The sequence below is a fragment of the Schistocerca gregaria genome, chromosome 8, assembly GCF_023897955.1.
Source record: "Schistocerca gregaria isolate iqSchGreg1 chromosome 8, iqSchGreg1.2, whole genome shotgun sequence".
NCBI lineage: Eukaryota > Metazoa > Arthropoda > Insecta > Orthoptera > Acrididae > Schistocerca > Schistocerca gregaria.
Genome location: NC_064927.1, coordinates 194,713,376 through 194,730,422, shown reverse-complemented (window position 1 = coordinate 194,730,422; position 17,047 = coordinate 194,713,376). Strand labels below are relative to the sequence as shown.

The 17,047-nt window shown below is 37.9% G+C and overlaps 1 protein-coding gene across 2 annotated transcripts in view; it reads left to right on the top strand.

The window, feature by feature from the left end:
- LOC126284529 (translation initiation factor eIF-2B subunit gamma) overlaps positions 1-16,366 on the top strand; it is a 49,749-nt gene extending 33,383 nt beyond the window's left edge. For both annotated transcript variants that reach the window (XM_049983524.1, XM_049983527.1), the window contains exons 7-10: positions 1,001-1,194; positions 1,348-1,571; positions 15,595-15,698; positions 15,789-16,366. In XM_049983524.1, coding sequence (XP_049839481.1) covers positions 1,001-1,194; positions 1,348-1,571; positions 15,595-15,698; positions 15,789-15,841 — 575 coding nt within the window. In that variant the 3' untranslated portion in view covers positions 15,842-16,366. The remainder of the gene's footprint in view (positions 1-1,000; positions 1,195-1,347; positions 1,572-15,594; positions 15,699-15,788) is intronic.
- The last annotated feature ends 681 nt before the right edge of the window (positions 16,367-17,047 follow it).

Below are 17,047 nucleotides of genomic sequence, written 5' to 3'. Positions count from 1 at the left end.
TGAACATTCCTAAACCAGAACACATTTTTCCAGTCCTGTAGTCACCTTACTTGGCAGTATTTCTCCAGAGAGAAATGAACAACGAATGATGCTGCATAATTATTTCTGTGGATATATTTTATTGTATTTAAATTTTGTCATTTTTTTGTACATGGGAAATATTAATGAACAATTTGCTTTTTCAGCATTCACATTAAGTTTCTGAATTTTATGACTGTAAAAATCCCTTAAAGCCACAATATAAAAAAGTTCTCAGATGTTAAATAATGAAAGCTTGTAATAAAGACAAGTAATGAAAGCCGTATTCACACTTAAATGTGGGATGCAGTCAGAGAGAATTCAGAGGGAACCACAGAATTGTCAACTTCAGATCTTCATAAATCACTGGACAGAATGAGAAAGGGAAAATACTAGTCATCATAGAAGACTAGAAATTACTTGGAATTAAGGATGATAAATTATATGCAAGGCATAATGTGGGAAATTTCCACAATTCCTGCACTTGAAACTGACAACCAGTAACATAATGTGTACAACACTCTTTACTTGTGGAATGTGCTGTATACTTTTGCATGTAATACAAATAATAGAGCTATGGCTGTACTGGACTCTTTTGGTAAAATTGATTATACTGTAAATTATAATAGTATAAACCATATTGAATATAAAAGTAGCACCATTAAAATTAAACCAGATCAATACAGTAACCATATTTTCATAAATTTTCGTATCGCTCTTTTTTATTTATTTATTTATTTTAACACAATGGTTGTGATGTATGTTCTGCTGCAAATGGTCATGTGTTCTGTGTACTGGACTGTGAAACTCAGAAATGTGAATTCATTGGTTAATTCATCATTGTTGTCCTCTGTGTTCTGGTTTATTATAATTTATTCTTTTTAATTCAAGTTTGATAAGAAAAAGAGAAAAGAAATCATATTTATCAAAGTTTTCTACGTATAAAATATATTCTACATTCCTAGATCTCTTCTCTTCCTAGATATCCACCAGTTCTCAGCAGAAGATCAGTTAGTGAATGAAATTCGTAGCATGTCAACTTTCACAGATCATTGTGGAGACATGCAGCCACCATATCACGCAGACACCATTAGGTGTTATAGTGTTGTAATGTCCAAAGAAACCTTTGGCATGCGAGCCAATACGTTAGCCGGATATAGCTTCCTGAATCATAAGGTATAATTTTGTATTTCAAGTTTTCTTTTTTTGTTTTGTTTTGAAATGGAATGCCACAGTCCTTTCAGTCCTGTTCATTCCACCTAAAATGTTCTTCAGTTTTAAGCTGATTGACCCAAAATATAATATTAATTGTAATTTTCCATATTTCAGCTAAATACTGTTTGGAATTCATTGAATGGAAACTTAAAGATGTTAAGTCCTACCAGCGCCATCAAATCAAATCATATTGGGTCAGAGTGTATAGTTGGAGATGCAACAGAGATAGCAGAGAAAACAACACTAACAAATTGCATTATTGGTTCAAATTGTGTTGTTCAAACAAAAACAAAGCTGTTTAACTGTATTATAATGAACAATGTCACAATTGAAGAAGGGTAAGTTTTCTTAGTTGTTCTATGAGGGCGTGCTGAAAAGTAATGCCACTGAATCTTTTATTCTGTTCTCAACATTCGCTAATGTATGACATGTCATGTATATTACTCAGTCAACTTTCCCGTCTCACTGGCCCAAGTTACAACCTTCTGCTGCTAGAGGGCTCCAAATTGTAGCATGTAACATGGCAGTGTTGAACATAAATATGTTGTGCGAGAGAAACAGCATGCTGTAATTGGGTTTTGATTTCAAAAAGTTCATTCACACATGGAGCACTCACCCCCTTCAGCACAACAATACCAAACCACACATGAGCACTGCAACATCTGCAACAATCCAGTGCCTCAGTTTCACTGCCACTGATCATCCTTCATACTACCCAATGTGGTGCCATCCAGTTTTCAGCTATTTGCAAAACTTAGAGAACACCTTTGATGACTTCACTTTGAAAGTGATGAAGTGTTGCAACCAGAAGTGAGACTGAGCCCTCTGACAAAAAAGTCAAAAATTCTGCAATGATGGTGTCAACAAACCGGTCTCTCATCAGGAAAAATGTATTTATCACCAGGGTGACTATATTGTTGAGAAATAAATATATAGACATGAAGAATAAAGATATAGAATTTTATCAATGTTGTTTATATAAAAAGCTTTAAGAGTTTTCTCACAAAACATTTGGAGGCATTACTTTTCAGCGAACCCTCGTACATTGTGTGTGGAACCAGGGCTACCTATATGTTGTTGTGTGGTCTTTGGTCCAGAGATGGTTTGATGCAGCTCTCCATGCTACTCTACTCTGTGCAAGCTTTTTCATCTCCAAGTAACCACAGCAACCTACATCTTTCTGAATCTGCTTTGTGTTTTCATTTCTCGGCCTTTCTCTATCGTTTTTATCCTCCATGCTTCCCTCCAGTACTAAGTTGGTGATCCCTTGATGCCTCAGAATGTTCCCTACCAACCAATCCCTTCTTCTAGTCAAGTTGTGCCACAAATTCCTCTTCGGCCCAATTCTATCCAGCACCTCCTCATTAGTTACGTTATATACCCATCTAATCATCAGCATTCTTTTGTAGCACCACATTTCGTAAGCTTCTTTTCACTTCTTGTCTAATTATTGATCATCCGTGTTTCCCTTCTACACATGGCTACGCTCCATACAAATGCTTTCAGAAAAGACTTTCTGACACTAAAATCAATACTCGATGTTAACAAATTTCTTTTCTCCAGAAATGCTTCCCTTGCCATAGCCAGTCTACATTTTATATACTCTCTACTTCAACCATCATCATTTATTTTGCTCCCCTACTAGCAGAACTGATCTACTACATTAAGTGTCTCATTTCCTAATCTAATTTTCTCAGCATCATCTGATTTAATTCGATTGCACTCCATTATCCTTGTTTTACTTTTGTTTATGTTCATCTTATGTCCTCCTTTCAAGACACTGTAAATTCCATTCAGCTGTTCTCCAGGTCCTTTGCTGTCTCTGACAGAATTACAATGTCATTGGCAAACCTCAAAGTTTTTATTTCTTCTCTGTGGATTTTAATTCCTGCTCCAAATTTTTCTTTTGTTTCCTTTACTGCTTGCTCAGTATACAGAGTGAATAACATTGGGGATAGGCTACAAACCTGTCTCACTCCCTTCTCAACAGCTGCTTCCCTTACATGCCCCTCGACTGGCTTCTGTGAAAATTGTAAATAGCCTTTCGCTCCCAGTATTTTACCCCTGTCATTCTCAGAATTTGAAAGAGAGTATTCCAGTTAACATTGTCAAAAGCGTTCTCCAGGTCTACAAATGCTGGAAATGTAGGTTTGCCATTCCTTCATCTATCTTCTAAGACTGATCTTCCCCAAGGTTAGCTTCTAGTAGTTTTTGCATTTGTCTGTAAAGAGTTTGTGTTAGTATTTTGCACCCATGTCACATTAAACTGATTGTTCAGTAATTTGCATAGCTGTTGACACCTGTTTTCTTTGGGATTGGAATTATTATATTCTTCTTGAAGTCTAAGGGTATTTCCCCTGTCTCGTATATTTTGCTTGCCAGATGGTAGAGTTTTGTCATGGATGGCTCTTCCAAGGTTATCAATAGTCCTAATGGAATGTTGTTTACTCCCGGGGCCTTTTTTGTGTACTTAGGTCTGTCCGTGCTTTGTCAAATTCTTCATGCATTGTCATATCTCCCATTTCATCTTCATCTACATCCTCTTCCATTTCCATAATATTGCTTTCAAGTAAATCATCCTTGTATAGATCCTCTATATACTCATTCCATCTTCCTGCTTTTCCTTCTTTGCGTAGGACTGGTTTTCCATCTGAGATCTTAATATTCATACAGGTGGTTTTCTTTTCTCCAAAAGTCTCTTTAATTTTCCTATAGGCAGAATTCATCTTACCCCTAGTGATATATGCCTCTACATCCCTACATTTGTCCTCTAGCCATTCTCGCTTAAGCATTTTGCACTTCCTGTCAGTATCATTTGTGAGATGTTTGTGTTCCTTTTTACGTGCTTCATTTACTGCATTTTTATATTTTCTCCTTTCATCCATTAAATTCAACATATCATCTGTTACCCAAGGTTTTCTTTGAGCCCTCATATTTTTACCTACTTGGTCCTCTGTTGCCTCCACTATTTCATCTCTCAAAGTTACCCATTCTTCTTCTACTGTAATTCTTCCCAATGTACTTGTTAATCCTTTCCTAATGCTCTCTCTCAAACTCTCTACAATCTCTGGTTCTTTCAGTTTATCCAGGTCTCATCCCCTTGAATTCCTACATTTTAGAAGTTGCTTCAGTTTTAATCTGCAGTTCATAACCAATAAATTGTGGTCAGAGTCCACATCTGTCACTGGAAATGTCTTACAATTTAAAACCTGGTCCCTAAATCTCTGTCTTATCATTATATAATCTGTCTGAAACCTTCCAGTTTCTCCAGGGCTCTTCCACACATACAGCCTTTTTTACCGAGCGAGGTGGTGCAGTGGTTAGCGCACTGGACTCATATTTGGGAGGACGACGGTTCAAACCCCTGTCTGGGCATCCTGATTTAGGTTTTCCGTGATTTCCCTAAATCGCTCCAGGCAAATGTTGGGATGGTTCCTTTGAAAGGGCACGACCGACTTCCTTCCCCGTCCTTCCCTAACCCGATGAGACTGATGACCTCGCTGTTTGGTCTCTTCCTCCAAACAACCCAACCCAACCCAACCCAACCTTCTTTCACGATTCTTAAACCAAGTGTTAGCTATGATTAAATTATGCTCTGTGCAAAATTCTCCCAGGCGTCTTCCGCTTTCATTCCTTACCCCAGTCCATATTCACCTACTACTTTTCCTTGTCTACCTTTTCCTACTACTGAATTTCGGTCTCTCCCTCAACTATCTGAATAATTTCCGTTATTGTCTCATACATTTCTTCAATCTCTTCATCATCTGTGGTGCTACGAGGGCTGCTATATATATTTCTGGCCTAATAATGAAAATAAGAATATTTATCAATGAAAATGGTTTATTGTTTTTCAAAATATTCTCCATCAAGATTTATACACTTTTGCATGCGCTCAAACCAATTTTCGAAGCACTTTTTCCACTCCGATTGAGACACCTCCAAAACATGGTTTTTGAATGCTGCAACAGCATCTTCTGGCGACGAAAATCGTTGACCACGCATTTTTTTCTTGATGTGTGGGAATAAAAAGAAGTCATTGGGTGCCAAGTCAGGGCTGTACGGCGGATGACCCATCACTTCGACGTTTTGGCCGGTCAAAAAGGCGCTGGTTTGAGCCGATGTGTGACAGCTCACATTGTCATGGTGCACAATGATTCGTCTTCTCTTGTTCATTTTTCGAATTTCTCCGAAGACTTCAGGCAAACAAATGGTGGTGTACCACTCAGAATTGACTGTCCTACGTTGCTCAAGCGGAACAGTCGCCACATGACCAGTTTTGCCGAAGAAACAGGCGACCATTTGCTTCGAAGTGCTTCTTCCACGAACAACTTTCGTTGGATTTGGCTCGTCTTGGAAGACCCACACGGTCGATTGCTGTTTTGTTTCGGGCTCATACGCATAGATCCATGATTCGTCACCTGTGACGATCTTATAAACGTCTTTTGAAGCACCGCGATCGTATTTTTTCAGCATTTCTTTACACCGATCCACACGAGCTTTCTTTTGAGCGATTGTCAAATTGTGCAGGATCCAACGAGAACAAACCTTTTTTACAGCCAGGTGTTCATGCAATATCGAATGTATGCTGGTGGGAGAAATGCCTAGGCATGCCTCTATCTCACGGTATGTCACATGACGGTCTTGCATTATCAGTTCACGTACGGCATCGATGTTTTCTGGCACAACGGCTGTTTTTGGACGACCTTCACGGAATTCGTCTTTGAGCGAGCGTCGGCCACGATTGAATTCGTTGTACCAGTTTTTCACAGTGCTATAGGATGGTGCTTCGTCGCCATACAAAGATTTAAGTTCATCGATGCACTCTTGTCGTGATAATCCACGTCGAAAGTTGTGAAAAATGATCGCACGAAAATGTTCACGAGTTAATTCCATTTTTGTGCCAAATTGATTTCTTCAAGTCCCTGTAAAAGAAAAAAAATTGTCGTAAGTCAAAAAGTTCTGAGTACATTTATGCTAAAAAATGTCAAACTTTCCAATAGGCCAGAAATATATATAGCAGCCCTCATAGTTGGGATATAAACTTGTACTACTGTGGTAGGCAAGGGCTTTGTGTCTATCTTGGCTACAATAATGCATTCATTATGCTGTTCACAGTAGCTTATCTGTGCTCCAATTTTTTTATTTTTATTTATTTATTTTTTTTTTTATTAAATCTACTCCTGCATCACCCCTATTTGATTTTGTGTTTGTACTGTTGGGTAAAACTTCAGCCTTCAAACAAAAGCTATAATCTGCTTAGTAATTAAAAGAGTAATTATGTCATAATATGAAAGTAATGTTTGTTACTTAACTGATATAATTTAGGTATGAATTGAAAGAGAGCCAATAGAATTCTTTTTTAATTTGTTCGATGAAATGTTGATTATATGTAACTCTTTATGGTCTGTGATATGACATTCTCTAATCACTTTCATTGAACTGCTTTTGATGCTTTGAGTATAGCTGTATGAGATGGTGTACCAGTGTCCTTACCTAAAATATATATACCTTAAGATGAGGGAAAGGCAACCACTTACCTATTGTGAATTGATGTGAGGTGTATAATAACAGAAAACAGCATTCACCCTAGCTTGCAAGCATTAGTGGCCACAGGAGTGCACATTTTTGTGTCTTTGTGGTTTTGTGTGTGTGATGGTGTGTGCGGTTGCTAGAAAAAGCTAGTGCCAATGCTGTTTTGTGTTAGTGTGTTAGTGTGTTATTGTGCTTCACATATTGATCTGCTGTAGATGAGTTGTTGCTTTTTCCTTATTTTATGTATTGCTCCATTCAGGAATTTCCAGTATTGTTAGATCCTAACATGAGACTGTATGGTGGGTCTACTTTACATTGAGCCCTGCGCACACTTTGGTACGTGATTTTCGTTAACGATGTTCACCTTGAAAATCATCATTATATTGTAAAAGCATGCTGTTAAGGTTCAAAGTGCAAATGGTGCCCCACTCCATATTTTAGGCTTAAAAATTTCATAATTGAGCTGCTGAAAGGAGATACTGGAATAACGACTGACTTTGTATCATATTTTGTGCCAGATGGGTATGAAAAAATTAAATAAATAAATCTAGGAAAAAGCTGGTACATTTCATGACCACCATGACACTCACAAATGTGGAAGAGATGATCAGTAATTCATCTCAGTAACACACTACAGTCATCTAATGGTAAATATTTTGTTCAAAACCAATTATGACAAACAACCACAGATGACTTAAATATGTCACCTATATAGTGGTTGCTTTCTCTTTCTCATATTTTCTTACCATACAGGCATAGTACCCTCATATTGCCAAATTTTTACAATATCTTTGGTATATTTAAATGCATTCTGAATTTTCCTTGAGATAGTGCACCACTTATGAACCATACTGAGCTTCAGAAGCAGCTCTGCATCAACAATTTTGAGAAAGCCATGCTCATGTGCCACAAGGTCCAGACACAGGAAAGGGATAGTGTAGTTTAACAGTGTATTCCAGCCATTATAGTTTAATAGTACTAATTAAACTGTGTGGATAGGTGCTCTGGATAACACCTTCTGAGGGGGACTCAAATGATTAAAGTTGTGTTTTGTCATCCACCCAACCCACATAATATTGTGGTCCGCAAACTCTTGCCACATGGGTTACACCCTTGTGGAAGACACAGGTCTGCAACATGCTTCATGCACTCATCTAACTCACCTTATTCTATTCCCATCACATGCCTGTCATACTCTATTAAAAGAAGGGTCACCTATGAAAGCAGTTATGTTGTATACTAGCTCTGTTCGAATTTTTACACATCTTTTACGTGAGCATAACCATCGTCCAAATGTCCATCCAAATGAACAGCCACATGCAGACTGTGGTTAATATCAGAATTGACTACCCAGTGACAGAACACACTGTTGCACACAATATGCTTGACTTCATTGGCTACCTCACAATCAAAACCATGGACTCGGGATCCTACCCCTCCCGAGTCTACAGCTTCTACAAATTGTGAAGATGTAAATTGTCCTTAAAATGTATCCTTGCACACAGTTATCTTGATTTCAATATCTGCTATCCCATGTCTCACAAAAACTCCACCTCCGTGGGCATGCCTCACTTCACTGACTCTACACTCTCACTTTACTCTCTGCAGTCTCCTTTTTCATCTATTACATCTCCTTTTCCCAGTCCGCCCAATAACTTTGCTGTGTACCTCATGATATTCCCTCTGCCTGTGCCCAGCAAACTTACTGATCATACATTTGTATCCCATGCACTTGCTGTACCTCTCTCTCCCAGTTCTCAGGCATCCTATGCCAAACCAGGCCTTCACTTGCCTTCACTGCCTCCCTGGTTCTGTCTGTGTGTGTGTGTGTGTGTGTGTGTGTGTGTGTGTGTGTGTTTTCTACATTAACAATTAGCACTGAAAATTACCCAAAAGCTTAGCAATGTTTTTGGTCTTTTATATGTGCCTTTCATCCACTCAAAGTCTTAACTATATGGTGAGGTGTTTATCTTTACTCCAGAATCAGAATTTTACTATCTCATTAAGTTCATACATAAATTATTGATTTAATGTTCAGGAGACTCATCAGTATCAATAATGTAACGGAGACACAGACAATGTGTTAAAAAAACCTAAAATTCATCTTAATTTACAAACATCATTACAAGTTTATTAAATTACTCTACATAGAAATCTTTATCAGCATTTAAAAATTCCATGACTGAATAATTATTCTTAAAAATTTATTTTCTGGCCATGAATTCCTTGACATTGGCTTAGATAGATGTACTATCCAATAGTCAATATGGAAATCTGTGCCAGACTGGGTCTCAAACCCAGATTTCCCACATATTGTGAGTGACTGCCTTAACCACTTTGTGAGCGTGCACGGATAGCTGAAGTGGTTAGGGCGACTCCTCGCAATATGCAAGAAATCTGGGTTTGAGCCCCATCCAGCACAAATTTTCATGTGTCACTGTTGGTTAGTAGATCTACACTAATACAGCTGATTTATAGGACTTTGCAGTCAGCAAATAAATTTAGAATTATTTCATACAGCTGTGGACAATCAAAAATGCTCTGTTGGGGATCAATATTCTGAATAACAACATTTTTGCACTAGGATGGCATAAGATTTTATCTTCAGTAAAGGTAATAGTATATTGTGAAAGTTTTTGACTTTTAATTTGTTATATATTTTCATAGCCATGTATTAAGGAGTCTGGGAGTAGAGAGTTAATCTATGACATAGTGTCATGAAATTATCTGTACTACTGTGTCCTATGTACACTGAAACTGGATTCCTATAAATAATTCTGGATTGATATATATAAAGACAAACAATTAATAAATGTAAATACATGGAATAGTTAAAATGCTTAGCTACATGAATAGAGGTTGGCGTGTATCTGTAGACATAATATTACACATATTTCTAATAACAGTTTTTTGAAGCAGTAATAGCCTATTTACAATACTTGCATTCCTCCTGATCTTAAAATTCGATCTCTTAAAAGAGATTCAAAATAGCTTTGGTAAACAACTTTCCTAGTGTTCATGTACTTGCTTTGGGCAATATTGTCATTGTGAATGTAAGACTGGGTTGTTTGCCAAGTAGCTTATACAAGAAGACCAGGATACATTTTTTCTAGAAATATCCCCAGGAATTTGACAGAATCTGCTTCCCTAAGTTCCTTATTTTTATGGGTAATTTGAAAGTTACATAAGTTTGATTTTCATCTGTGTTACTTGGTTCTCTGCCATGTTTTATTGTGATCAGTTTGCATCAAACCAATGTTTTAAACTATTTATAATGTCAATGACTCTTTGGGAAATTTGTTCTGTGTCTCACTTTCAGTGACTACATGTGTGTCATCTGTAAATAAAATTGAATAGGTTGTTACATTTAGAGGTAAATCATTCATATAAGATAAAAACAGAATTAGGCCTAAAATGGAATCTTGTAGTACTTCTTGTGAAATAATTTTCCATTCTGAGAAATAGTTTCCTGTACCTTATGTTACAACTTCTACTTGCTTTCTATCTGTTTGCTTTGCTCACTTAGACTGTATGGCCTGCTGAGTTTTTCTTTTTCTTTTTTTCTTTTTTTTCATATTTATTTGAATTTTTATATTGTTCACAAATTGAAACTCCTACTAAACTTTTCATGCTAATTAAGGCCATATAAGCATGATCTTTTCTGAATGTACTCCTGACTAAAAAGTGATTCTGGTAGCTGGAGTCCTAGGTTTTTCTTAATCATGCTGTTTGCATTCTTGTGGGGATATTTTCATAGCAACTTTAATTCTGTAACAAATATTTCTTCATTTCTAATCGAGAAGTGAAATACCAATTTTCATAAATTTAGCTTTATATTTTTTTAATGTAACAAAATATTTTATTAAAAGTTTTCATAGTCTGTTGCACTCCCTTAGAGGTTGAACTTCCAGAAACACTGAAACACATGTATTTGCACTTCTAACTGAGAAGTCAAGTACCAGTTGTTATAAGTGTAGCCTTAAAAATCCTTTAGTAGTTCTTTAGCAATTTTTTATTTTCAAAAAAGTTTTCACCCACTATTTTACCCCTTAGTGGCTGAATTTCCAAAAATGCTGAAACACATATTTTTTTTATTTTCTGACTTAGAACCCAAATACCAGTTTTCGTAATTCTAACTTCAGAATTCCCCGAATAGTGAAATACTTTTAAAAAGTCTTGCATCCCCTATTTCACCCTGTTAGAAGTGGAATTTTGGACAGTCCATTCTTAAATGATGCCTACAGCGTAAGATGCGCACCCTCTCTGAATTTCAAGTTTCTGTACTTAAGTGGTTTGGGCTGGATGATAATTGATTCAGTGGATCAGTATATCCCTGTTTCACTCCATTAGGGGTTGAATTTTCATAAACACTGACACATGTGTGTTTAATTTCTAACAGAGAAGTCAAAAATTTTTTCGTAGATTTAGATTCAGTAATCAGGGTGTATATGACCCGGGGCAAAAGGAAGATCTGGGAAAAACTCGGGATTTTTTTTGTCCAGGAGATAAGCCAGGGAAATTTTTTAGAATTTTGGGAATTTTTCACATTTTTAGTTTCCAGTTAAATTTTTGTGATTTGACTGGTAAGAATCAATACTCTAACAAAGGATGTAATTGTATCTCACTGTTGCAGAATAACACTGCACCAATAAAACATGAATGAGAGAAGAAAAAAAAGAAAATTAAACTTAAGTTGCAAAGGAAATGTGCCATATACAACAACAAAACACAGTGCTCATACTAGTGTCTGCCAGCAGAAAATGTGTTAAAGGAAGCCTATGCAATACTTCATAACAACAAATTGCCTCCAATGAGTGTGACGTCACAACTGTTAACATTAGATTCATTTGAACAGTTGAGTTGCATATGAGTAATACTTTCTCCTGCTTTTGGCTACAGAAGTGTGGCTGTTAGCCATACAAGCAACAGCAGCAAGCAGCCAGCATCCTGTATTTCAACCCCTTAGGGATGGAATTTTGAAAAATTGCTTCATAAATAATACTTCAGTGTAAGATCCACATCTTCTCCAGATTTCAAGTTTCTATCCTTAGCAGTTTGGGTTTGGGTGATGATGAGTGAATGAGTGAGTTGGTCAGTCAGTCAGTCAGTCAGTCAGTCAGTTAGGACATTACCTTTTACATATAGAGATTTGAACCAGTTCCAAGCACTACTGTTTATTCCATATCTTTCTACTTGCCTTATATTGGAGATACTGAGTTGCAGATAGACACAAAAAAAAGACAGTCACAAAATGAGCTTTCGGCTGACAAGGCCTGTGTCAAAAATAGACAAAAAACACAATTCACACATACCTGATCACAGTCTCTGTCAGCTGAAGCCAGACCACGAGCAGGGGTGAGTGATGGGAGAGGCAACCAGGTGGGGATAAGGAGGAGGCTGGGGTGGGGAGGGGGAGGGATAGAAGGGTAGGGGTAGGGGACAGTAAAGTGCTGCTAATGGGAGTGTGCAGGGACAAGGTTCAGAGAGGCTAGGGCAGATAGGTGCAGTCGGAAGGTTAACAGGTGGTAGGCAGAGAGGGGAGGGGGGATAGAGAAGTAAAAAGACTGGTTGCGTTGGTGGAGTAGAGGCTTGTGTAATGCTGGAATGGGAACAGGGAAGGGGCTAGATGGGTAAGGCCAGTGTTTAAAGAAGGTTGAGACCACGAACGCTAGGGGGATGTAGGATATATGGCAGCAAGATTTCCCACCAGCACAATTCAGAAAATCTGGTGTTGGTGAGAAGGTTCCAGATGGTGCAGGCTGTGAAGCAGTCAATGAAATAAGCGTCGTGTTTGGCAGCATGCTCAGCAACAGGATGTTCAAGTCGTTTCTCGGCCACAGTTTGTCAGTGGCCATTCATGAGTTAAGGCATCTACATCTACATCTACATCTACATCTACATCTACATCCATACTCCGCAAGCCACCTGACGGTGTGTGGCGGAGGGTACCCTGAGTACCTCTATCGGTTCTCCCTTCTATTCCAGTCTCGTATTGTTCGTGGAAAGAAGGATTGTTGCTATGCTTCTGTGTGGGCTCTAATCTCTCTGATTTTATCCTCATGGTCTCTTTGTGAGAAATACGTAGGAGGGAGCAATATACTGCTTGACTCTTTGGTGAAGGTATGTTCTCGAAACTTTAACAAAATCCCGTACCGAGCTACTGAGCGTCTCTCCTCCAGTCTTCCACTGGAGTTTATCTGTCATCTCTATAATGCTTTCGTGATTACTAAATGATCCTGTAACGAAGCGCGCCAGCAATACCTCCACTTCGACAGCTGCCACCCATTCCATACCAAGAAGTCCCTTCCACACAGCCTAGTCACCCATGGCCATTGCATCCGCAGTGACGAGCAGTTCCTCTTTAAATATATCAAGGGTCTTACTGAGGCCTTTACAGACTATATAATTATGGTCCTAGAAGGCCTCAGTAAAGCCTTGTACAAAATCAGATCTCCCACACCTTATCTTTCCAGTTACTCACCACCTCCCAAAGTCCCACTATACAGCCACTGAGGAGCATTCCCCTTGTGCCTCAGTACCACCTAATACTGGAGCAACTGAAATACATTCTCTACTGGAGTTTAGACTACCTCTCGTCATGCCCTGACATGAGAAATGTCCTACCCTCTATCCTTCCCACCCCTCCCACAGTGGCATTCCGCCACCCACCCGAGCCTACACAACCCCTGCTCCCAATGGCTTGGCTCATGGCTCTTATCCCTGTAATACATGCAGATACAAGAACTGCCCCATGCATTCTCTCACCACCACCCACCCCAGTCTGGTCACAAACATCACCTACCCCATCAAAGGCAGGGCTGCCCATGAAACCAGTCATGTGATTTATAAGGTAAGCTGTAACCACTGAGCTGCATTGTATGTGGACCTAGCAACAAACAAGCTGTCTGACTGCATGAATGGCCATCGATAAACTGTGGGCAAGAAACGAATGGACCACCCTGTTGCTGAGCATGCCTCCCAACACGACACTCATTTCAATGACTGCTTCACAGCCTATGCCATCTGGATCCTTCCCACCAATTGCTATGTTGGGAACACTGCCTGCAATATATCCTACATTCCCCTAACCCTCCTGCTCTCAATTTTTGTTAATCACTGTCCTTACCCATCTAGCCCCTTCCCTGTCCCCATTCCAGCACTGCACAGCCCTCTATTTCACCAATGCACCCAGTCTTTTCACTTCTCTCCTTTTCTCTTACCTCCCCCACCCCCTCCCTCTCTCCTCTGCCATCCGTATAACTTCCTGACTGCATCCATCCGCCCTACCGTCTCTCCACCTTGTCCCTGCATGCTCCCACTAGCAGCACTTTAATGTCTTCCACCTCTTTCTCCTTCTCCTTCCCCTTCCCAGTCTTCTCCTTACCCCCGCCCGGTTGCCTATACCATCATGCGCTGCTGCTCGTAGTCTGGCTTCAACTGCCAGAGACTGCGGTCATGTGTCTGTGAGATGCATTTGTGTGTGTGTGTGTGTGTGTGTGTGTGTGTGTGTGTGTGTGTGTGTGTGTGATCTATTTTTGACAAAGGCCTTGTTGTCTTAAAGCTCATTTTGTGATAGTCTTATTGTTGTGCCTACCTGTGACTTAGTATCTTCACTATATTGTGAATAACAACTATCATTTTCATAATTTTGTTACATTCTGTTCTGGATTTTCCATTGTATAATTTGTGGAACAGTAGAGAGTTGTTTATACGATCAAAAGCTTTCAGAATCTCACAGAAAATTTGTGTGATTCTTCAGGATTTGCCCAGAGATAAGCAAATCTTCTCAACAAGTCTGTTGATGGCACATATTGTATTTGTCCCTTTCTGGAAGCTGTAGTGATTTAATGTGATCTTATTGGATTTCACTGTGAAATTTTGTCTCTGGATTGCAACACATTTTTGAATACCTTTGATAATGTTGGAAGAAGGTATACTGGTCAGTACACATCTTCCTTTCTGCCTTTACTGAACAATGGCTTTACTAGTGCATACTTTAAAACATGTGGGAAACATTCTTTTTCAAATTACTGGTACAGTATTTCATATAGGGCTCCTGATATAACACTAGGAACTGTTTTAATTACTCTAATAGGTGTTTCACACAATCCAGCTGAATTTTTTATTTTTAAGGGATGATACTACTTTTTCTACATCATTAACTGTAATGTAATCTGCTCAAATTTGGTTCGAACTTTGTTGTTATCCTGATTCAAACTAAAGTGTTCGACATTGCCTAGGTAAAGTACATCAACAGCTGATTTTGATACATTTATAAGAAACTCGAAATATTGCAATACTTCTGAAGAATTTCCAATGGACTTTGTCACCTGTCTTAATTTTGGAGATTTGTGGAATGCTGACTATGACACCAAGTTCAGATTTCACAACTGATTATACTACCTTTGATTTACTTGTATGGTTCAGAAAGAATTTTTGTGTCATTTCTTTTACTGCCTTTGGTATTCTTCGAAACATAGTTTTACACGTGTTTACATAGTTTGTAAGATGAAAATGTGTACTACTTTTCAGGTCATTATACAATTTTTTTTCCCCGGTGCTTTACACTTTTATAACATCAGTTAATCATTTCAGTTTGCTTGTCATTTTTATGACTTTGTTGGCCAGTATTGCAAGGAGATGAATATAATAGTTGAGACTAGTGGTGTTTTGTATTTAAGAGTTGGCCAACTTTGAGAGAAGTTAGTCAAAAGCTTGAGTTATCTTTCAGACGTGATTATGCATCAAGACAACAAAGAAAATTTTGTACAAGATTATTATTATTAAAAACTATAGTTACATATACATGTTTCTGTGTGGTTTCTGCAGATCCAGCCTGTCAAACTGTATATTGTGTGATGGAGTAAAGATTGGTAAGCAGTCTGAACTTAAAGACTGTTTACTGGGAAGTAGTCAAGTCATTCAAGCAGAAGGTAGGTTCTCATTCTCAGATATAATTGTTGTTGTTCATGTTGTATACACAGTTTTGTGTTTATTTTCAATGTTGTCTTTTATCTTTTTAGCAAAACACTCAAATGAAGTACTGACAGATACAAAGAGACTGATGGAAATATGAAGATCGTATACTTGTAACATGAGATAAAGTTGAGACAGTTTCTTTGCAGCTTGAAGATTTTATGAATGCCAATGTTTTGGGGCCATGAAATCGACTTGAATAGTTACATAAGTGACTTGTGAAAGATTGGGATCAGTATGTAAACAGCAATGAACATTTCATGTTTTCAAATTAATGCCATATGAAATTATGTGCGTATTTATGGAAGTAAGCAGATTTTTATCAGAACAGGATTGAGAACAGGATGATCATAACTACCCTGCAGACAGCAGCAATGTTCTGTGTCCGATTATCAGGATTGTCACTTTTCAGATGCATGTGTGTTGCATGAGAAACAGTGAATAGAGAAGTTAACACCTTATTATTTTTTTAAATGATATAAAACTGATGTTTGGTATGTTCATTCCTCTTATTCAGTCCAGTAATGTGGCTACATTATATTATGGCACTGTGCCAACATATTAATTTTTGTATTATTTTATTGTTTCTTGTAATTAAAATAAATCATTGTTGATCCTTTTTAAACAGCTGGTGTTACTTTTTCCACTCTGTATGCCACTTTTCATAATTTATAATAGTTGCTTTTAGTCTATGAATATAAGAACAATAGCTGACTTATTGTGTAACTTCTGTAGTATGGCAAGGTGGCCATAAAGTTTTTTTTGTTTTTTTGTTGTTTTTTTTTATCTTAGGCTTAAGATGCTTTCAGTTTATAATGGCTCCTGGATGATTTGATTATGTTAATGCAGCATTTTGGAATTTCTTTGGTGACCACAGGTATTTTTACCCAGGGAATGGAGTAAGAATTGTGACAGTAAGTCTTGTGTGGTATGACTAGACTGTCTTCATAGCTCAGGACAATACCAAGTCTTTCTTCAAGAATGCCTGAATATTGTTAAAAAGTCCTTGTTAGATCATACTGCTGATTATTGGTTCAAATATTTAGACATGGTTATTTTATTCATAATGTGCTTTGTAATATAAGGAACAACAATGAAGTCACATTGGTGCTTATTTTTATATACTCTCCCCCTGATGACAAAGTCTACTTTGATGGCTTGGCGAAATGTACTGTAGTAAATGTCAGTTTTTATGAGCTCCAGAGATACTTCAATACCACGATGTAGAATGTGGATTTTTCTGCAATAAATGTCATATGTTTATCTCTTTCCTATAGGATTCCATGCCTAATATATAGTCCACCAT